The following is a 23,908-nucleotide window of genomic DNA, read 5'->3' on the forward strand; positions in this document are numbered from 1 at the left end:
TTTTTTTGTAAAATTTGATTAGAAAATGTAATCTTAAAATACAATTTAGGAACATCCATGATTCTCTTTCATTAAGAATATCTAAGTAAGAGCCGCGGAAATGTACGCTTCAAACATTTTTATCAACGAAAAAAGAAGTATTCAGTATAATACACTTTTCACTAGGCCGCAGAGTGGGTATGTCTGCCTAGTCGAAAACAATGGGCTCGGCTCAAATTAAAGTATTGTGCATAGAGTAAAATTAGCATAAAGGAAGCGAGGACCGGCAACAAAACTAACATGGTGCACGCCTTGTCTCTCGGCGGCTCTGGTTATACAAAACCATGTTTCATGGTTCTTCAGTTTAAAAAAAAAAAAAACATAAATAAATAGGACAGCTTCATTGGGATATCCCATATGATAGGGGTAGCCGAAACATTCTTTTTTTTTTTGATGAAAAATGTTGTCCTGAAAATCTTTACTAAGTGGAGAAAAATGTATGGGTCGCCGAAATAAGTTTGAAATAGAGAGAGAGAAAAAAAAAAAAAACAGTCAAATGCAAAGAGAGATTCAAAGTATTGTAATGAATACTCACAACAAAAGTTCTAATTGCTTGAATGTAAAAATCGTAAGTAAATCAAATCTTGATGCAGGTGGCATATTTAAAATAAAATGAAGTGGACTAGAGACCTGAGGTATCTCAGAAAATTACCACATCCGTTCAAAATGTTAAAAGTCCTTTTTCTAAGGCCGCAAACGCTTGTATTGCAAGAAAACAAAAATATTAGGCAGGAAATTGAAAACTTTATTATGAAACATCCAAGCAAATAATCGTGTTTGGCAAAGGAAAATTGGAAGAAAATATTAACACAATATGTTTACTAATAATTAAAATTTGCAATGAAGATAGGAGAGACGTAGCCAAACTGAAAAGAAGAGTGGGGAACTCCAAACCCTTCTTTTTCCGTCCCCTAAGCTGGCCTGTGAGTGACTTTTTAAAACTTAGGTTTTGAAAAACTCCCGGGAAAGCTTTTTCAAACCCCATCCCTTACCCTAACGTCATTAAACATGGCCTACACCTGAGAGCTTAGAACTGCAATTTCAAAAAACCGTGAGAGTGCTATCAACGTAACCTCCGAGAAACGCCCTCAAAATTAATCATTCATCATCATTCGAGGCCGAATAAATTTCGTCTTTTCTACTTTAATTAAAAAAAAGAAAAACTCGCTGAAGTTTTTCGAAACTGTCGTTCTCCAAATATTACCGAATATCTTTAAAAATTTCATTGTAAAAGACTTCCATTCATAAAAAGTTTCAGGGGAGATCTTCGAAACCTTCTACCCCTCTAACATTATTTAAAATCGTCTACGATTGCGTTGACTGAATTTCAATTTTAAAAATATGCCAGGGGAGGACTTCCAATCTCCTCACCCATTAACATTACCAAAAATCTTCTAAAACTGCGGTTTCAACAGATCGAAATTTTTTCGAGACAATGCTTCCCCCCCCTCCTCTTTCCTCTCTCTCTCCCCAACATCATCGAAAAATGTCTTAAATCTAGCTTTTAGTGCTTTAATTACGAAACGTTTCTGGTCTCGAGCTCCTTCAAAACTCCCCCCTCCTCCTTTTCATCAAAAGTTCGATTAAATTACGTCTTCGGAGCTTTAATTTCAAGAAACTGGCGGTGCACTAAATTTTCAACAAAAAAAAATCTACAATCGCGTTTTTAAGGCTTCAAAACTTCAAAAAAGTTCGGGGGTGGGGGGGCGCATCTCTTTTCCTTAATATCACCATAGATGGTCTAAAACTGCATTTTTCGAACTACAATTTTCAAATTTTTCCCGGCGGAGAACCCCCGGACCCCTCCCCCCTTATACATGTCACAATAAGAAATAATTCACAATTGGGAATGCGTGCTTGGAGTTAGCATTTTGAAAAATTATAGAACGATGACCCCGAGTCTCTTCCTCCCTTAACATCACCACAGATCGTCTAAAACTATGTTTTTCAAATAACAATTTTGAAAATTTTCGGGGGATATGCCCCAGATCCCCTTTTTTGAACATAATTAAATATAACGTACGATTGTGTTTTAAACTTAAATTTGGGAAAAATATCGGAAGATGCTATCCTGGACCTCATCTCCCCTTCCTCCCAAACTTAAAATATAGTCTAAAACTGTGTTTTTATGTCTTCAATTTCGAAATAATGCAGGAAAGTAGCCCTCCGACACCCCCTAATTCTGACTGAATATTATCCTTACGATTAAACTTATATTCCTAGTACTAAGGTCTAGTAATATGACTATCCCTGCCTGCTAAACCAGAAGCCAAATCTTCTCTCTCTCTGCACATTAAAACATGGATGCGTTTGAAACAATTAAGGGCCCACCAAAGCGTACCCCCCCCCCCCCTCCTCAGAAGTTTTTTCACCTAGCGACGACCCTGGTACTCCTTTCCAAACTTTAATGACCGTGTCTCTTTTTCAATGAAGGGAACACATCACAGACGACATGGAATTGGTGCCCGTTTCAAAGCTGGATCCGACGATTTGACTTTTCAATTTTTTATGCATTTTCTGGAAGTAGCACAATTCTGCATGAATACGTGTGACAGTGATGAGAGTCATCTAAAATTGCGTTTCTAGTACTGCAATTTTGAAAAATTTATAGGAGAGAGCCCCTGATTCCCCCCTCTTTCTTTCACACGATCAAAGACAAGCCTAGAATTGCGTTTTTGCAGTATAAATTTCAAAAAACAGCCGGGTTAAAGGCACCGAAATTCACCTTCCACTAACAATATAAAGATCTATCAAAACTGCGTTTTTAAAGCTAAAAGTTTGAAAATTTAAGTGGAACGCCCCCCGCCCCTCTCGTCAACATTATTAAAAAATCGTCTTACATTTGGTTTTCAGATCTTCAATTTCGAGAAAATTTCAGGAGAGCTGCCGAAAACTCTTTTTCTTAACGTCACAAAGATCGACTGCAGTTGCGATTTTAGAGCTTCAATTTCAGAAAACTGCTTTTTCCCCCCATCCAAATATAGCGTTTTTAAGACTTTAATTTTGAAAATTTTCCTGGTGCGAGCCCTAGGATCTCTTCTTTCTCTAACATTACCACAGATAGTCTAAGACTGCGTTTTTAGAACTATAATTTTGAAAATAAAGGAGAGTCCTCCTTAACACAACGTTAGAGTATCTACAATTGCGCTTTTAAAGTTTCAATATTGAAAAATTACCGGGAAGGGGCCCTCAAACCTTTTATCCCCCTAACATCAGAGATCCTCTAAAACTGGTTTTTAAACTACAATTTCGAAAATTTTCCAGGGGAGAAACCCCCGAACCCGCTATCTAAGTGACGATAAATTTCCTTTTCAAGATTCATATTGCATACATCTAGTAATGACTCCATTCTAAGCCAGAAAGTTGAATCCACTCTCCCTGTAATTATTCATACGCTCGAAAAAAAAAAGGTGTAGCAAAATTCAAGGGTACTCAAAACTTGTTTACTCAAGGTCCACGCTGTAAAATTTGGGAAGACAAGGCGGATCAACAATCCAACAATATTTCAGTTCAAATGGTATTTGTTAGCGCTCCCCCTCCTCTCCCGTAAATTTGATTGGAAATTTCACACTCTAAAAACTATTATGTTTAACCCGATTCGAAAGCGAGAAAATTTTTGGGGGGGAATTTGCGCCATTGAGCTTGGGGGGGATGGGCACCCCTGTGTACGTATGCATCTCTCATAAGTCATAACTCACAAATGCTAAGCTGTAGAAGGATAAATTTCCGCATGTGGGTTGTTCGTACGTTCCCATTTGTGCACTTTCCTTTTTGTTTTCGATCGGGTATTCTGAAAAGCCTCTTTACTCATTTTTTGTGGCTAAACTAATATAGCGTCTCAGACTGACGATCATTTGGTGGTATATTGCCGAATTGGAGACTATAGAAACAAATATGAGATGGCGAAACCGGTTTTTGTGTCATTTTTTTAGATTCCCGTTGAGCCGACGGTAATTTTTAATTTTTCGATATTTGTAATATAAATCACAGTAATGCAGTCTTTTCTGTATCGCTTCGGCGGAGTTATAAGTTTGAGGCCTGTCGAAATACATTATGGGGCCCTATTTCTCTATCACACAAGTTGTAAAACATTTATCATAAGCAGTTTTGTAACTCCTACGGTGCCCCTATGGTTATGGGTCCTCTCGCGCAATTGCAACATTTGCTATATTTTAAATCCGCCACTGCACGTCAAAACAAACTCGGGTGCAAGTTTTGAAAGGGTTTTTCCGCTCAATGTTTATGATTATTTTGAACTCTATTTTTTACGGCTATTTTTTGAATTTCCGAGAACACTTGCGTGCTCCTCCTCCTACTCCCTCAATTTCTGAAATTAAACTCTAGTTGTACTTCTGAGTCGTTTAAATGTAACACCATTCATAAAATTAGAGATTTTTCTTTCAAACTTTATCTATTGTTTAGAAAGAATTTAGAGCATTAATGTAAGAAATTGATTAAAGACGTTTTGAATGGTGACATAATTCGGAAATCGAAGGGACTTTTGAATTTTTTCTTCGGAAGTGCTGAAATAGATTCAGAAATTCTTCCGAGGCGTTGGTTTTAGCGGTTCTTTACTAAAAAATTTAAGTCGAGGTTGGGGCCGAAGTGTGAATTACTCCAAAATCAGAGAGTGACCCCCCCCCCCTAACCCTCTCTCGAGGTTTCAAGCATTTCTTAAATATTTAGCAATTATTTATTTTGGTCAAGAAATGTCATTTTGCATATTTCTCATACTTGTTTCACCTATATTTCGTAATGCGTCATCTTTTCATCATTAATAGCGATCGATTTTTTTTTTTTGTTGTCAGTAACTATTTTTCTGTATTTATATAAAATCAATGAATAAGTTATTTTCGTTTTTAATAGAAAAGTTTCAAGGATTTTCTATTATGCAATTTTTTAAATTTCAGAAAATTATTGTTAAATTGAAAAGTTTAATTTGAACTTATTTGTAAAGCTTCATAAAAGTTTAAACAATCAAATTGTTCAATATTATGTGTGCAAACATCAGAGCAAGTATTATATGTATTCAGTTATTAACTTGGTGTAAATATTGAGTTTGTTTATTGTAGCTGCGCTTTAAGAACCTCGCTCTTTTACTAGCTATTTCTTTTTTCAGCAAAATTTATGTCACTGTTACAGCTTTTATGAAAAATGCAAACTTTTCTATTCATAAATTTTAAATAAGTATAAAAATATTCCCATTATGATTTAATATTGTAATTTATCTGTTACATTTTTTGTTTAATTTGATGAGTAAAAAATGTCTACGTGCAATCTTTCCACTTTAATTGCGTAATTTGTTGACGGTTTCATAGTTTTATTCTTATTTTTTTTAATGATTAATCAACATAATTTAATGTTTTTTAACTATGTTTAATGTACCTAAATCCATACATTAGTACGATATTACTGAAATCTTAGTAAATATTCAATTAAAAAACAAACAAACAAATCAATTGGTTATTAAACAACCTCTTTGTTTTTCTTCCTTCCTTTCTTTTCTTTTTTTTTTGGCTGTTGTTCTTTCTCTTTCATCATACAGCAGTCAAAAAAAGGAGAAGCATAGCTACACCCTATAAAGATTGTACGTAGTACGATCCAAAAGCTCGGGGAGAAGCTGCATAAAACCTTACCCAGAATAGTTCACATTACCGAAGCACATCCACCTTCAAAGGGTTACCTTGAGGGACTATGTACTTCTGCGAGTGTTCATATAACTTTTGGAAACACTCCTGGAAGCCATTTTTCGATGAGTCTTCTATAATGCAGCTTTATCTTCTTCTGACAGAAGAAAGCGGCGTCCATGCAAATGTTTTTTTTTTTTTTTTTGCTGGGAACAGGTAAAAGTCACACGGAGCTAAGTTCGACGAAACGTTATGTTATTTGTTTGTCATATCAGAGTATGTATATATTTATTTCGAACCATTTTTATTTTCCGCTTTATTCATTAATTTTCTTTAACCGTTGTAGTTCATTTGCATTTTTCCAATGTGTCAATTAGTAATATTTTATGTAACTTGTTTAGGCTACTAACAAAATGTTTGGACTTTCCACTTCCTATCCCACGCCTCTGTTAAAACCCTTCTCACGCTTTCGGTTGCCAAAACTATTTCTAAAAATTACTTCTATCTCACTTTTTTTTTTCTTCTATCTATAACATCCCTACTGACTGCCATCCATATTAATTTGGCTTCCTCTTTAACTAGCTTGGCGACTTCTAAGTCTCTAATTTTACATTCAGAAACCTGAGAATATTTGATAGGAAATATTACTCAGTTTTTAAAAAATTTTAATGCATGCTTTTTTTTTTTTTGGTTATTTTCACATGGCTACTATGGGATTATTTTGATGCTCCCTAATAAACAGGCGAGTCCTTTCTTTGAACTAAAATTATCCGGCACCCTGGCTGAGCTACCGATATATTTGTTGTTACTTTTTCTGCTATATATCGTCTACTGGTATATAATTGGCTTTATACATATGAACCTAAATAAAATATTTTAAATTACTTTTTTATAGGCATAATTTCTTACTTTTAGGTAATTTTAGTTGTTTTTCCTTAAAAGAATATCACTGATCTAATGAACAATTTCGAATGTACGGGAGTTCGGGAGTATATCTTGAAGAGAGATCACCTGCAGCATTTGTAAACGAATGAAGTCAATCAAATGAACAAGATCAAAGAATGGGTCAAAAGAATGAACGATCCTCGGATGAACGGATCCTTAAAAAGAAGGATATTGCATGCCTCTAATTTCTAGAGAATTGCACGCATACATGAAAAGCATATATACATATGTAAGAAATTTTTTTTTCTTTGACAATAACTTAACAAAGAATGCTCAGCAAAAAATTTTTATTATAACTCTCACATGAAACACATGTGATAATTAAATACATATTTTAATCATATATAAATAATCTAACAATTCTATTTTTGATTACCACAACAGAATACCAATATTATTGCTAGCTGAATAAAAGTTGACAAACTTGCAGATTAGCACATGAGGATCAACATTCGAAAAGAAATATCCATGGTTCCCACTCTTTCCCATACACACTAAGCACTTTCAATCAGATTGAAAACTTCTTGAGGAGCAGCCTAATTATTAATGATTTTAAAAATTTTAAATGATGAACAAATGGTATTTATAATAGGCAACACATACACAGTTAGTCATTAAGTTCCTAGATGGCAAAACTGAAATCAGTATTGTTTCAGCAGCGCCATCTAGAAACAGACTATATAAGCATAAAATTTCATTGTACAGCATATCTTCTGACAAAAAGGGGGGGGGGGAGATGACAAAATAATCGTATCATCATAATGACAAGAAGTTCCATCCAGAACTAAACAAGCCTACTTTCCTTATACATCAATATCAACTTTCTAGTATCTGATCAATATTCTCAAAACTAGCTGGAATTCCAAATTATTTCAAACATAACTTATTACAATTTTAAGCTGATTTCCAGAAATAAAATATGCCTTGCTCATCTAAAGAAAAAGATACGTGAAAAAAAAAATAAATAAATAAATAAATGAGCAAACAAAGTAGTAACACCTTTTTAACAAAGCAGTCAATATATTATTTTCCATTAAAAAAAAAAAAAATTCAATCGCTTTCAGAAAGAACAAAAAATAATAAGCTCAACAAAAATTAATACATTATACCAAGGGGAAAAAAATGTTTGTTTTTCCCGTTGCCAAAAAATAATTTTCAAAATGAATTAATGTACTTTTAAAAATAAATAAAAACAAGAAAATTTCAACGTATAATTTTCATTGTTGAAAAAAAAAAAAAAAATCTGCGCATTTCTTTATGTAGACACATAAAGGAATCATATTAAAAAGTAATTTTTTCACAGTAAAAACCATGGCTACGGAGTCTGATTTGGGAGCCGAAAGTTTTTAATTCAGACTCAAAGTTGGAATCTATCATTTTCCATTAACATCCACAACACTGCCAATGTTTGCAGAGTCGGACTTATTTTTTAATAAAGGAGTCGGAGTCAAATTTCCAAAAGTCTCGGAGTCTAGTCATTTTTCCTCCTTGTTTAAATCTTTACCGAAACTACGAAGTCGAGGAGTCGGAGTCAGCAGTAGGTCGTCAAGAGCTATTTCAAACAAAATTTGTTTAAAGTAAATCCGCCTTTAAGTTCCGAGTCTATATTGACTTTCAGATTCCCTGTAGGTGCTAATGTTAAGGGAATTGAACTGTTCAAAATTAACGGAAAATTGTTCAAATCAAAAAGATATTTTCGATACACGTTCTTCATTAAAAGTTTTTTCCTACAAAGTTGGTTTGAAGCAAAATCGCTTCTATATATATATATATATATATATATATATATATATATATATATATATATATATATATATATATATATATATATATATATATATATATATATATATATATATATATATATATATATATATATAAGTGCGGGATTTATATTTGTTTTGAATTTCCCCTCAGGCTCTAATATTAAGTTTTTTTGAACTGTTCAGAAATGAACGAAAACTTGTTCAAATAAAAAAATGAAATATGGGAATGAGGAGTCCTCAGCGAGATCTTTTGAACAAAAAAAAAAAAAAAATATTTGTTTGAATTGGACTATTCACTCAAAAGTTATTGGGAGGGGGGGAAACACATTCTTCCCCATCTCAATACCCTTCTTTTCAATCTTTAAATATTTATTTTTGACTTTTTTTGGTTTTTGCAATATTTTAAAGATACATTAAGCCTTTTTTTTATGCTTTTTTTCTTCTTTCTCTGACTTTTACTAAAAAATTAAGCTAAAAAAAATGAATTATGAGGTTAGAGCATATGGTGATTACTTTGGAATTTCTGCTTAATGTTACATGCTCTGTTTATTTACTTTATTACTCATATCGCACAAGAAATAAATAAATGAAAATAAATAATAATGGGACAAATTTTTACTACCACACTTGAGTTTTTATGTAAAACAAAATAATAAAGTAAAAATAATAATTTCTAAAAATTTTAACTTGACCATTTTTTCATGAAAATTAAACATAATAATCAGACAAATCATTTTTGTTTTCAGAGGCATAATTTTTTTTTCTAGGCGTGGAAGCCCAAGTTAAGCTTGTGGGTGATCAAGTGTTTTTCAAGATCTGTGGGAACCATGTGAGTAATGCAAAAGATGTTTTTTTTTTGAACTTTTATATCAAGATTAAAATGAAAGTATGGTATAACTTGCTTTGTAAAGTAAAATATATACTCATGATTTAAAACATAATAATGATGGTGTAAAATTTGTAAAATAAGGACTTAATTTTACTTAAAATGAACTGAGGCAGTACAATTATTGCAAATTAAAATTTAATATATTAATACTGCATTTTGGCTGCAATACTTTTGTTTGATATACATATAAATCAGGAGTATTTTTTTTTTTAGGAAAAAAAAAAACTTTTCCCCTTTCACATAAAATTACTCATAACTTATAATTCAATTATTTTTCATTTGCATTCTGGTATTTATTTTGAGGAAAATGAAAAGTAATGTTAAAAGTGCATATTTAACATTAGAATTTTAACATGTAAATACTGAAAACTGAATTCAATCTTTGTTATTTTTGATTTTTTTTTAAAAAGAGAAATGATATAAATTTTAAGTAAACAAATTTTTAAAAGTAACAGTAACTGCAGGCCATTTTGTTCATAATTCGTTGATCAAGAAATCATATGTTTTGAAAAATTAACCAAAATTGGTAATATTTTGTTGAATGTGAATAAAAAAAATCTAACGAGATTCTGAAGTAAAGTATTATTTAAAGTTAAATTTCGTTTTGAAAGTATTTTTTTTTCTATAGAAACGTTTTTAGATCATTATTAAAACAAAAAGAAAAAAAAAATATCGTAAAAAAAATAATAAAAAACATTAACCTTTCAATTGTCAAGTTATTTTAATGATTTGGGTACATAAATTGTCATTATTTTTCCATTGCAAAAATAAAATGTGTAGTAAAAAAAATTGATAGTTTGAAATGCATGCATAAAAATTTTAAGGCTTGTAGCCACTGCATGTGTAATAACTTGAGATGACTGCTACTCAGCGTAGCAGTGGTAAAGTTCATTCTTAGTGAAACATTATTTTCTAAAAATTAAAAAAATAATGTAATTATTTCATAAACGAATAAATGAATTGAAGTAAAATGCCATGCATTATAAACATAAACCCCTATTTAACAAATTAACTTCTCCTAATATATATTTAAGTATAACAATATGGTGCACTCAAAAAAGAAAAAAATATCTCAAGTAATACTCAAACGTGCTATTTTAGAGCACCAGTGCTGTGCCAGAAATTATTTTGAGCATGACAGTTAAAAGGTTAAATAATAAGTAAATATGTTGATCATAAATAATATCCATAGTATTTTTTACATTATATGACACACATTATGTCATAACATTTTACTTTCTATACTTCATACAAATGTTTTGAAAAATCTGTTTTTATAATTAACAAAATATTTAAAAATTACAGTAACTAAGCATAAACACAAGTACAACTTTTTTATTTCCAAAGAGTTTCAGGATTCCTGCCCCCCCCCCCCTGTTTAAAATAGAAATTAAGAGCTGCACAGATGTGCATGCCCATACCAGCCTTTTTTGAAAATCATTTTCTAATTAAATTACATTTGCTGCAGAAAAAAAGTATATATATATATATATATATATATATATATATATATATATATATATATATATATATATATATATATATATATATTTACAAAATGAACTCAAAAACCTCAAAATTTTGCTACATTAAAAATGTTTACAACCGTTGAACTCTTAAATCATCTTTTTAAAAATCTTTCTTGGCCTAACATACACAATAGAAAACTTCACGAGATCTTACACACACACACACACACACCTAAATAAAATCAACACTACTGGTTACTTTACTTTGGCAAAATTGTATATAGAAAATGATGGGGGAAAAAATTCCTCCTTGAAAATTTTTTTGATGTAAAAATCAAGCTTTTCACTGAAAAAAGTTCATAAGAAACATTGGAAAATGTAGTCTACTTACTAATAATGCTTGTCCTGAACCTTTCGTGGAGTGTCAATTAAAAACGAGCAGTAAAGGAGAAAATTTTAATTCTTTTTATACAAAATAAAATTTAAAATATTATACATTATAATCCAATCTAAAACCAATTTAACTTTTAAAACTGCTAAAAACATTTTCATCATGTTGGGAAGAACATTTCAACTCTGATGAGGAAACTTGGCAACAAAACAAAATTTAACTTGTCCTTAAATTCAAACTTAAACTCTTATGTAAGCAGGTGTTTGAAAAACGCTTATTCAATAAAAACGCCAATAATAAACAAATTAAAAATCACACAAAACTTAATGAATTTAAAACCTTAACAGAGGTTAGTAACAGACATAAAATTATGGTTTACAAATATTTTCAAAAGTAAAAAATGTAACAACAAACTTTATTTGATTTCTAACTGTCACTTAGTGGGGTAAAAATTAGCTGTAAAAACAAGGAAAAAAATTCAACTGCACTTATCGACATGTTTTCGGCAAATAACCTGTTAAAGGTAAGATGCAAAAAGTTTAAAAACTGAAGCAAAAAGCAAAAACAGAATTGTTGTAAAGAACACAAACTCTAGTTGACTTAGATATAAAATTAGTATAATATATAACAATTTTGATCTTACTTTAAAATCTACGTGTATTCATCTAGATGTATCTCTTAACATCAATGGAATAATTAAGGAAACACCAGACAACATACAAACATATACTAAGAATATGTTATCTCCAGTATTTATTCATACTTTTCAGAATAAAGTGTTCATTTTTTGGTATGACTTTTGATGCTGTACAAATGAGGTATTCACATAATGCATCTCTGGCACATTGGCAGCATTTTTACTACACAAATACTGAATTGTATGCAAGCATACGGTAAAATATTTACAACACTCTAACTACACTTTCACAGGGAACTTTGCACAATAAAGGTTCTAAACAAAACGTGGCTGACGATTAGGAGATAGCTTTTCACTGCCCCGAACTGTCCTATCAATTACTTGACAATCAGAGGCGTAACTTCCAGTTGACATTGTTGCCTCGATGTAGCCTTTGCTTCCGATGACAGAACTTGAAGTCAGAGATTCTAAGTCCCGAACCATAACCTCTCTAGGAGGCACATCGGCATTTTGCATTACCTGTCTCATTGATAACACTTCTGTCCTGTTCCGACCATCTAATTCCATTCTTTCAAATCTCTCATTCTTGGTGTAGAATGATTGGCAGTCGGCCGCGTAACTTGATTCCATAGATGTACTGAAAGCATTTTCATTTTGGAACCTTCCGGTGGAAGCTTCTAGCTTCATGGAGTAAAATGCTTCTGCACATGAACTGTGTGATAAGGGGAAAGAAATATTGTCAGTTAAATGCAGAAGAAGACAAAACAAGAGAGTTAAATTAAAAATTGAAAAAAAAAAAACCTCGACTGAGTCGAAAATGCAGAATCAATACGGAAAATTGAAAATCCTTTTAAAAGCCTCATACTATTAAAAATGAATTACAAGTAATTTATTTGTTAACAAATATAAACTGGCAACAGTTTTAAATCATTGCCCTTAATTTTCTTGCTGGCCAATAATGAATTTGATTACCAATTGTGTAAATAAGGGTTTAGCGGTATTTAAAATTTGCTTTAAAAAAGCGTTATAATTCGAATTCTACATAACATGGATGCTCCAAACACATCCTATCAAATGCAGAAAAAAAAACCTCTTTATTTTGGTACTTAAATTTAAAAGGTTTTAATATGTTTTAACAACAAAAATAGCAGAAAACCTTTTAGAGGTTTTTAACTAATATCTTTGTTAATTAATGTCATCTGAAGACGCAACCTAGCTAAGAAAATTCTCGATCAACTCTCCTTTCGAACATTTTTTTTTCCAAAACCGGTCAATCCATTTGGGCGCTGGATGCAACAGATAGATACACAGACATGTCAGATTTATAACCCCCCCCTTCCTTTGTGTCGGGGTTGAAAATAAGTGATTTTATAAATGTATATGATTGGAAACTTTACCAAAAGCATCTGGTGTATTGCATAGGCTAACAAAATCTGCTTCTTGTAGTTCCAAGCAGAACACAGGTGTTCTGTAACATCCAAATGAAACCTGCTTTCCCACTGAAGCGAACATTTTGCAATATGCCTTTTTGTATCTATACTACCCACCCAATCTTAACATTATCTCCAAGGTACTGATATGGATTAAGACCTGGCAAAACTTTGTGACCATAACAGTTTTTACATGCACCAGTCATCATTGGCCTCCACTACCTCGTAACTAACCTGTGACCTGTCAACCACAAGACCACTGCCTTATCGACTACCTTGATCCTGTAAAGATGTTACTGAGGAAGTTCCCAAGCTAGGGTTCAAATCCCAACTAGGCCATGAATGTTATTTATTGTTCTAGCAAGAGGTTCACAATATTTTTCATATTATGGGCCACTTGCCACTTTTTTTTCTTCTGATTCTCCAAACAGTGAAACACACGGTAAAACTTCCCTTAAGTCAGTCTACAGAAGTCAGGGGAGAGCCAAATGCATGAAAATGTCAAGTGAAAATAGCAAAATTTAAGTTTAAGACAAAATTCTAAGAATTATTTTTATGAATTCCTCTTACTATCATTGAGGTTACATTTCAGTTTTCAACATTTTATGGCGAGGGAGAGTCCTCGGACCTGATATAATATGTTCCAATTTTTACAAGTTGCAAACAAAATGAGAAGGTATTTACAAAAGTTAATGAAATAGATTTAATTAATATAAAATTGCTAACTTATATGCTTTGAAATATGCACACTGATAAAATTTTGGCATTAACATGCTTAAATGGGATTCAGTTTTGTGGACCCCTAGTTAAATCTCATGTACCCACATATTTTCTATTATTGACATAGACCCCTTTTAGCTCTGAATTGACCCTTAGGCATCCATGTGTTAGTGGTTTGGATCTCACTCTAAATGGTACTTCTCCAACAATTCATAAGGAGGATCCTTACGTCTTCTTTCTTTCATAAATATTGTGACATAGAGGCATAGCCAGTGACATAGTAGGGAAAAATATTTGAGGGAATTCACCTTGGAGTTTGGGGAAGATTCGCTAAAAGAAAGGTAGTTGGAAACCAATTTTCCTTATTTTAAACTTTTTTTTCAGGGGGGGGGGGGGAGCGAACAACACTAGGTTTAGTGTAAGACTGCAGCATTGAAAATTTTAGGGAGAGAGGACTTTAAAGGGTTTTCAGTTTCTTTTCTGAAGTCGCATTCTTGGGGCCACAAGCACTCCTAAAAATTGTACATAGGTATTGCATTACAATAATGAAATGGAAGATTTTATATGAATACAAAAGATAAATCATTTCTATAAAAAAAAGCATTTAAATACTTAAATAGAATAAGAAATCACAACATCAAATAGCACAAATTGCAGATTACTGCAGACACGTGTTCCGGCGTTACGAGGAACCCCTTTTTCAATGAAAAAGAAATGAGCTTATGAATGAAAAAACATCTGACAAAAGCACGCCAAAACAGGTGTCTGCAGTAATCTGCAATTTGTGCTATTTGACATTGTTATTTATTATTTTACTTTTTATGCAGGAAGGTATTTATTCAATTCATACTGTTAATTTTTTTGAATGTAAAAATTTTAATTTAAATAGCTGACCTTGATCTATCTTCTTTTCCTGGTAAAGCATTAGAAGAAATTGCATCAGCCATAGACGATGCATAGGAAAGACTAGATCCTCTAAATCGGCCAGGCATTCCTGCAGGCAAAATGGAAGAGGTATGTATGGTTAAGATGTTATTGGATATTAGTGCAAGAAGTAGGCATTCAAATGCAGTATTTTAATCAAAAGAAGCATTTTAAACAATTGTCATTTGGAATTTGCATGCACATATGCATTTTTCACACATGGAATAAATTAAAAACTGATGATAACAGATAAAAATATTTCTAATAAATATGCAAAAGTAAAAAATAGAAAGAGGGGGAAAAACACACATACACAGTTATCAGAAAGAAATTAAGAATTATTAACAGTCTATCAAATACAAGAGAGTAGCTTGAACCAAAACCAAAGAGTAATGTAAAATGATGCAAGTAGTTTTTGGATAATTTTATTTGTACCAAACAACAAATAAGAAAAGCATGATGTCTATGAAAGCTAAATAAGTTAAAAACAAATAAATAAATAGTTCCTTTTTTATCATTGAATGAAGATATAACAAACAAGTTATAATTCATACTGGAACTAACATAAAATAAGTTATATCCTACATTTTTAGAGAAGATACAGTTTCTTTTAAGCAACGGTCACTTTGACCACTTCCAGCCATTCTAGGTAAAATGCAATATCGTGCGTTATAAAATATATAAATAAATATATTATGGCACGTATAACTTTAGTTTCGTTGGAAATCTTCAACATTTTAACTATTTGTTTGTTTTCCTCTTTTCGACATGGTTGTTTGCTCTATGGCAGTGGTTCCCAACCTTTTTCTCTTTGCGAACCCCTTGGAACAGGCAAAAAAGTTCGCGAACCCCCTGATGTTGAAATTAGTAACATGTAAGAAACAATAAAAAAAAAAGCATGTTTGCTTTCCATTTTTTGCAGCATTTGATTGCAATAAACAAAAATATAATTGTAAAATATCATTAAGTGCAAACATTAATAAAAAGTTAAAACTACATCTACAAGAAAAATTATAAACAAGAAGTTTTATAAATCAACTATTTTTTTAAGCATACTTTAAATTGGGGAAAAAATCCTTAATGCGATATTTGTGGCTGTTTGACGGAACAAAGAAACTGAAAGTTTGGTTCAATGTCTGACAGTTTGAGTCTTAAATCAGGCTCTGCATTCAATCTGCTTCGGTATTTATCTTTGAGATAAGTATAGGAGGAAAATCCTTTCTTGCGCAGATATGTTGTACAAAATGGTAATAAAATTCGAATTGCTTTTTTGGGCAAAACGGTATAGTCATTTCTTACATTGAGCCAAAATTCAATTAACGAGAGCTCTTTAAAGGTAGTTTTCAATGAATTATCACAGGATAACTCGATGAACATTTCCTTTTCAGGTAATGTCAGGGTGTTCTCTAAGCATGGATTTCCTTCAAAAGGATTGCGTATCCAGTTGTTTGAGAGAGGGACGTTGCGCCTATTAGGAAAATACTCGTCAAAAGTTAGTTCAAGATGTTGCAAATGTTCACATACATTTCTTTTAACGCTTTCATCAAGTTTCATTGAGTTTTCTGATAAAAAACTACTAAGAGAAGTGAAACAAGAAAACTCACCCATTTCCAGGCATTGGATCCAGAAATTCAATTTTTTTACCATAGCTTCAATTTTATCATATACAACGAAAATATTTTAACAACTGCACCTTGCAAGGATAGATTTAATTCATTTAATTTTGAAAAGATGTCAGCTAAATATGCAAGCCTTTGCATCCAAAGAGGATCGAATATGCAAGTGGACAAGTGAAATGGACGATCAACAAAAAATGCTTGGACTTCTGACTTCAATTCAAATAAGCGTGTCAAAATTTTGCCACGGAAAAGCCATCTAACTTCTGTGTGAAGAAGTAAAGTAACATGAAGGCTTCTCAATTCCTCACAAAGCGCGTGAAATAGACGGCAGTTTGTGGCACGTGATTTTATGAAATTTACAATTTTTACCGCATCATTCAAAGTAGCGGATAATTCTGCGGGAATACGCTTACATGCTAATGCTTGTCTATGAATGCAGCAATGAGTCCATTCAATTTTCTCGTTGATCTTCTTTACTCACACCACAAAGCTAACAAATTTTCCTGTCATTGATTTTGCACCATCCGTGCACACACTTACACACAAAGACCAATCTATTCCATTTTCTTCAAAGTAACTGTTGACCAGTTCGAAAATTGCTTCTCCAGTTGTGTTGGTTTTCAAAGGTTTTGCAAATAGTACATCTTCTTTAATTGTATCGTTACAAATATACCTAACATAGACAAGTAATATTGCAGCGTATGCTACATCAGTCGACTCATCAAGCTGGATCGCAAAATTATTCTCTTTTATTCTATTCACAAGTTCTTTCTCCACATTACTTGGCAAATCAGTAATTCTGCATAATACTGTGTTGTTTGATAGCGGAACCAGGTCAATTTTTTTTGCTGACTTTTCTCCCAGCATACACTTAACAATATCTTTAGCACACGGTCCAATTAAATTTTCTGCAATTGTATGTGGCTGTCCAGATCTTGCAATTCTATAACTGACTCGATATGAAGCTTCAAGGGCCATTTTACTATCTTCGTTGGATTCTAACAGGAATGTAGAGACGCTAAACTTTTTATTATATTCCAATTTTCATTTAAAATATTCGATAGGTTTGTCCTTGTGTGTCGGATGCTTTGTTTCGAGGTGTCTTCTCAGAAGTGACGGTTTCAAACTGCTGTTCGCTAGAACTTCGTTGCAGAGACAAAGCGGTCTAGGTTCAGACTCTTCTCCAGTAAAATAAAAACCCATTTGTAAATAGTCACTATCATATTTTCGCTTTTTTCCTTTTTTCTCCCCTAGTTCACTTTTCTGTTTAGTCGGGGGAGGCGGCAGTTCATTACAGCTATCTATTTCAATATCCTGTGTTGATTCGAAAGTTACTGCTGATGTTGAGGGTTGATCGATTGACTGCTTGTCCATTTGTCGCTCAACCAAACCACCAGTTTTCAACCATCGATCCATAACATCAGAAAGTTATTAAATCATAAAAATTACCAACACGATTATAACTTCACAAACAGAGTAGCAAGTTCACGTAGCAAAACCAATTGCAAACAAAATCACTTGTTTTCAAGCATCTCTAAAATATCTCTAAATACGTCTGTTAACAACTATTTCCCCAGAACTATGAGCATGCTGATGTTATATATTTTTGAAAACGAACAGATGAATAAAATCCAGTAATAAATTTTAGGTTTGGAGCCTTTTGCTGTCGTGTCTGCTATTCGATGACTGAATTCGACGGAAATTCCCGAGTTATATTTCAACCAGATTAGAAATAATACCCCTATGATGCATTGTTTGAGAATTCTTTATTTTTTTCGACATATGTATATTATGTATATTGTTTGATTGACTCCACGCGATGGCGCCTTTTTAAGGTCATCGTGATCCCCCGCCACAGCTTAATACAACGTTTCTGCATGGCGCCTCGCAATAAAGAAGGAAGGATATCTCTTTTTGTTGTCTATCGGAAAAAAAAAATGAGAAAATTTCTTTTTAACCAAGATTATAAAACTGCTGAAAGATGTTTTTTTTTTTTTTTTTTTTGAGCTTAATACAAGAGTCTGGCGTGTTTTCAAATTAAAAAAAAAAGTAACTATGTGTGCAAATTGAATATTTTATAATTTTTTACCAAACTAGGAAAAATCCGCCATTGCACCGAAATTTTCGCGAACCCCCTTCCTGCACCTCGCGAACCCCTGGGGGTTCGCGAACCACCGGTTGGGAACCTCTGCTCTATGGTTGATTGTCCTTATTAGATTTTCCTGGCGTTTTGAAACCTAAGTTAAATTTATTTTAAATTAAATACCTATTTGAGAATTGATTTATGACTAGTAAGATAAATAGAGCTAATGACAAAGTGTAGTAGAGATGCATCTGTCAGGGACACATGAGTAAAATAAGGTTAAAATACATTTCAAAAATTCAATATTTTGGAAAACTTATTTTTTCAGTCCTTAATTTATGAGTCTTCATTGAGATGCTTGTAAAATTACGATTTTAGTTTATCTATGGGTCATTCCACTGTATTTGGCTGTGACATGTGCCATATGTAACTTAAGTCTAAATACATATTTTTTCACTGTAAAAATGCAAATTACTTAAAAACAATTGATAACTTCATTATTTACATTTTTACAGTGAAAAACCATATAAATATTTCAAGATTTGGCATTATGTATGGTACATTTCCGAACTGTACTACAGAGTGATCTCTATGCAGTCTGATTGAAAAAAAATAAATAAAAACTGTGTCAAGAGGTATTATTTTAAAGCAATTAAAATCAGGGTTGGGTTTTGGACTGTCCGAAACTGGTTTAGGACAGGACAGGTGGTTTTTACCGTCCAAAACTGACTTAAACTGTCCAAAACTATGCTAAAGCTATATGGGATGTAATCTAATCAATTCGTGTTTACTACAATATTCATAATGATTAAATATAGACCTTACTGGGGTTTAATTAATGAGTAGTTGATAATATTTTTCTCTAATGTTAATATAAAAAATATTTTGTTTTAAAAAATTGCCGATAACTTTATTACATAAAAACTTCCGTAAGCAACAGTTGGTTGAGTTATGAGAGGAAATTCACAACACTAGGTACCAAGACAACTCATTTCAGTTCCATTTATAACTCACACGAATGTTATTAAATATGCAATATTTAAGTGCAAAAAAAAAAAAAAGCTAAACTTTTTAAATGGTTTTTGCAAATAAGTTTTAGATCATGTTTTGACGAAAATTATTTTTTAAATCATAGATTAAAGAACAAGAAATTGATGATTAAACATTTTTATTATAAAACTTGTGCTATTCTTTTTTTAGTTCTTATTTTAAACACAATGTAACTACACTGCAACTACAAAAAATTGTAATCTATTGCATTTAAGTCAATTATTGCACTATATTTTGCACACATGCATAAATGTCAAAAAATTTGATTTATGGGGAAAAAAGAAACTCTTGCATACAAATTGAATTTTTTAATGAAGATTTTAATTTCTATGTAACTAGATTAAAATCGGCTGTATAAATAAGTTACATATATATTTATACTTGAATGTTCACACTGAATAAATATACTAAATAGCAAAAAAAAAAAAATAATTTTGATGCATTTTGTTCTGTTTTTGATATTTTCTTACAAAATCTAGTTTCTTAAAACAGTTTTGGACACTTTCAGACAAAAGGGTTTTGAACAGGATGGTAAAAACCTTGCAAATCCTGCTTTCATTTGCAGACATTCAAACATAGGGACTTTTTGTTACTATTTAATAATAATAATAATAATAAACTAATGCATACAAATTGAAATTTTAACTAATCATTCAACTTCTATGAAACTAGATTAAAATCAGCTGCATAAAATTTCAATATAAAACATTACTTTGATACATTTTATTCTGTTTTAGATGTTTTCTCACACAGCAATTTCTTTAAAAATATAGTTTTGGACAGTTTTGACACAAGGGTTTTGGACAGGACGGTAAGAACCAGGGTTTTTACCGTAGTGTCCAAAACCTTGCCAACCCTGATTAAAATATTTCTGCTTTTGAATATATTTTACATTTCCTGATAACTCTGGTCCCCAAATGTGATGCACACATATATTATTCAGGTAAAATTTGAAATTTTATTTAATTTCTAGGTAGACTGACACATGAAACATCTCTAGCTAATTTTTCAGTCTGATTTAGTCAGCCACAAATCATAATTGTTGGAAATACCACCAATTGGAGCTTTTGCTTTTCACATTTTCATACATCTAATCCCGATTTCAATGAGCAAAGACATTAACTTACCTTCACATGAACAGGATTCTGAATCTCTTTTACAGCCAGGACTTTCACAAATCCCTTCCGAATACGCACTTTTCAAGCACGCAGCAGAACAGTCAGCTGATGATGCACTAGAACACCCACTTTCTTTGCTAGATTCGGAAGAGCACTTTACAATCTCAGACTGGACATTGCTCCTGGACGAAAGTGGTGGTGTCCCAGTGGGAGGAGGTGGAGGTAGATCAAAGAATTGGCGGCGAAGTTCGGCTGTCATCGAGGAAGTGGAAGCTCTGGAACCTTGAGATGGACTCTTTTGCCCAGCCAAAGTGACAATGGCAGTGGAGGTATAAAGGTTGTTGGAATCCCCCTGACCAGTATCAATTGCCCCAGTGGGACTAGTTGAGGCAGCTGATGACACACCCGAAGATTCAGACATGGAAGATGGGCCTTGTTTCTGCTCTAATGATCCATGCAAGAAGCTCTGGTTTAGCTGAAGATTAGCGGGGGCATTTTTTCTGGGTGGTGGAACAGGGAAAGCACCTTCTCTCCAAGCTGCATCAGAAATGGATTCATCATCTGTTGACCTTAAAAGAGAACTGCAATGACTTGCTTCTGAAACAGCAGGGGAGGAAGAAAGAGAAGCTCTTGTATCTTGAACTTTCATGTGAACTGTAGTCTGTCCTTGTTTTATCTCACCATTAGGTTTTGTGTCAGAGTACTGGTGTAAACTGTATTGCTGAAGAGACTTTTTGAAAACAGAATCATCAGAAAGTGATATTTCCGGAAAATCATCATCTGACAGTAGATTTGAATATAGAAGATCATCTGCAACAAATATGGTAGATAAAAATCGCATAATTTTGAAGGACAAAGTACTGCATAAGATTTTCCTGACAGAAAACATTGTTAAGTGTTAAATACAATGAAATGAACACTTCCCCCACCCTTTTCTTTTCTTTATGGAAGAAAAATAAGATTTCACATATGAAATCAATTGAGTTAAAAATTATAAGTATTTTGATGTACTAAAGGAATTTTATTTCAAGTTGAAAAAAACTCTAAGGACACTGAAGTCATCCGAATTCTTATTTATTTCACACAAATCAGCAAAAATCAAATATTTTGAAAAAGCATAAAACCTTTTAAAATCAAAATGAAAATGTTTCAGGCATGATAACTCAATCCCACTTGAATCACTAGAACTCGTCTAATATTCACATTAAGCAAAAACAGCTAAGATTTGTTTTGTAGCTAAGATTTTGTTAAAATGGATTAAACCACGAGAGTAAGCAGTTAATAAAAGAAACAACCATTTCAAACATGCATAGTTGAAAATTCTATACTCTAATAAATTGCGAAAATGTTGTTAATACCTGAAGAATGTGTAACGTCAGAGCTTTGATGAGATGAGTCGAATTCTTGATTTTTGATTGTCTGTAGAAATTCTGGTATAGAATAGTCATCCAAGTCAACTAACCCATCCCTGCGGTGATCAGATTCTGAGCAATGATGTTCTTCAAGATCACTTGCCTGGCTTGAACCAGATACAGTGCGACTTAATGACTGTTTTGCTCCTGCTATAAAACCAAGAAAGTTATTACTAAAACATAAGTAGTAAGAATAAATTCCAAAAATAAAAACTATAATCCTAACACCAAAAATTAATGTTACAAACTTTTCATTGCAAAAGAGTTTATGGGGAAAGAATAGACTAGTGTGGTTTTTAAAAAACGAATTTCAAAACATTTAGTTTGATTGCATAAAAGTGTTTGAAGATAAACATACACTGTACCAAACATTTCTTGATCAATATTCTCCAAATCCCACACCATTGAGGCAGTACTTAAGTTTAATACTTTTGAAAAAGATGTTGTCTCTTAAAAACTTCTAATTTGGAGTGTTGAAACTCCCTATCCCTCAAGACAACTGCCAATTTGTAAAACCATTCATTTCAAGGTATCAGTGTGTCTTAAACAATATAAACACAGTCAACTCTCGATTACTCAAAGTCTTTAACTAGAATATTCCTTTACCTCTAAGTTTTCATTGGGTCCTAAAATTATCAGTGTTTTCCAATGCTAAGTTGTCTCTATAAATTGAAGGTAACAACTTTTAAGTCGCAGCTCTTTTGAAAGTTTTGTTTTCATTTCATGCACGAAAATCCAGCAAAAAACCATACATTTTTTTCCTTCTGCCTTTTACACAGGGCTTTACTTTATCGGTTTGCATGAGATAGGAATTCATTCACAAAATACTATAATGGCAACTTAACAGTATCCCCCCCCCCCCCCAGATTTTGCAACCCAAGCATCAGCACCGTGTCTCCTTCCTCCAGACGTTGATGAGGAATTGGTACAGTATTTTTGGATAAAGTGAAAAGTTGGGCTACATTTTGCTACATCTAGCAATCTAAAACTGAGTAGCAGCTGGCTACTTTTGGCAATTTTAAATTTTGTCAAAATTTGAGAAAATAGCCTTTTTTTCTGGACGACATAAATAATTGTGCTTTTATGACAAAATCATGTTTGAAAGTAATGTAGTCAAGAGAAATTGTGGGCAACCTTGTATTATCTCCAGCTATTTTCTCAGCATTTTGGTTTTTTGCTATCCTGAAAATATGGAAACCCTGCTTAGCCATTTCTAATCTAGATTCCAGACTTCGAGATTGGGATTTGGTTGTGTATTGTTTACTTGGAATGATCTCAAAACAGGCTTCCGTTACGATTGCATTTTGCGAAAAATGCGAAAATACTCTCCAAATTGCGAAAATGAAACAAGGCATTTTTGCTTTTTTGTTCCAATATAATAAGAAAAAGAAGGGGGGGGGGGAAAAGGTGCAAAATCCAAGAGAGGAAGCAAGCATGGCGATATTGAACTTAATCTTACTTATAAATCTTAGCTAACACATGTATAAACTGCTATTAAGTTCAACAATATTTCATCTTAATGGGCATTATGCCCCCCAATAGATGCATTATTGGGGTTTAAAAAAAAGTTTGCTCCTTCAATACTAAGAACAATTCTGAATTTCTGACTTCAAATTTTTAAAAAATATTACCTACTGTGCATTTATTTCTTCAAAGATGTCAATGCAGAATTTTAGAATTTTGTTAAAGACTTCTCTAATTTTAGCTTTTCTGCTAAAGAATTTTTCACTCAGCTTAAACCTTGTGTCAAAACAAAAATTTGAATACCTTAGCTTGAAACAGAAAGTCA

General features: G+C 32.4%; 1 protein-coding gene across 3 annotated transcripts in view; it reads right to left on the reverse strand.

Annotated features, from left to right (window-relative positions):
• Positions 1-11,862: 11,862 nt before the first annotated feature.
• Positions 11,863-23,908, reverse strand: part of LOC129228048 (rho GTPase-activating protein 45-like) — a 190,887-nt gene continuing 178,841 nt past the window's right edge. For all 3 annotated transcript variants that reach the window (XM_054862681.1, XM_054862682.1, XM_054862683.1), the window contains 4 exons: positions 22,066-22,269; positions 20,717-21,517; positions 14,808-14,907; positions 11,863-12,475 (listed from right to left, as the gene is read on the reverse strand). In XM_054862681.1, the coding sequence (XP_054718656.1) occupies positions 12,079-12,475; positions 14,808-14,907; positions 20,717-21,517; positions 22,066-22,269 (1,502 nt within the window). In that variant the 3' untranslated portion in view covers positions 11,863-12,078. The remainder of the gene's footprint in view (positions 12,476-14,807; positions 14,908-20,716; positions 21,518-22,065; positions 22,270-23,908) is intronic.

Source organism: Uloborus diversus, chromosome 8 (genome assembly GCF_026930045.1).
Source record: "Uloborus diversus isolate 005 chromosome 8, Udiv.v.3.1, whole genome shotgun sequence".
Lineage (NCBI taxonomy): Eukaryota > Metazoa > Arthropoda > Arachnida > Araneae > Uloboridae > Uloborus > Uloborus diversus.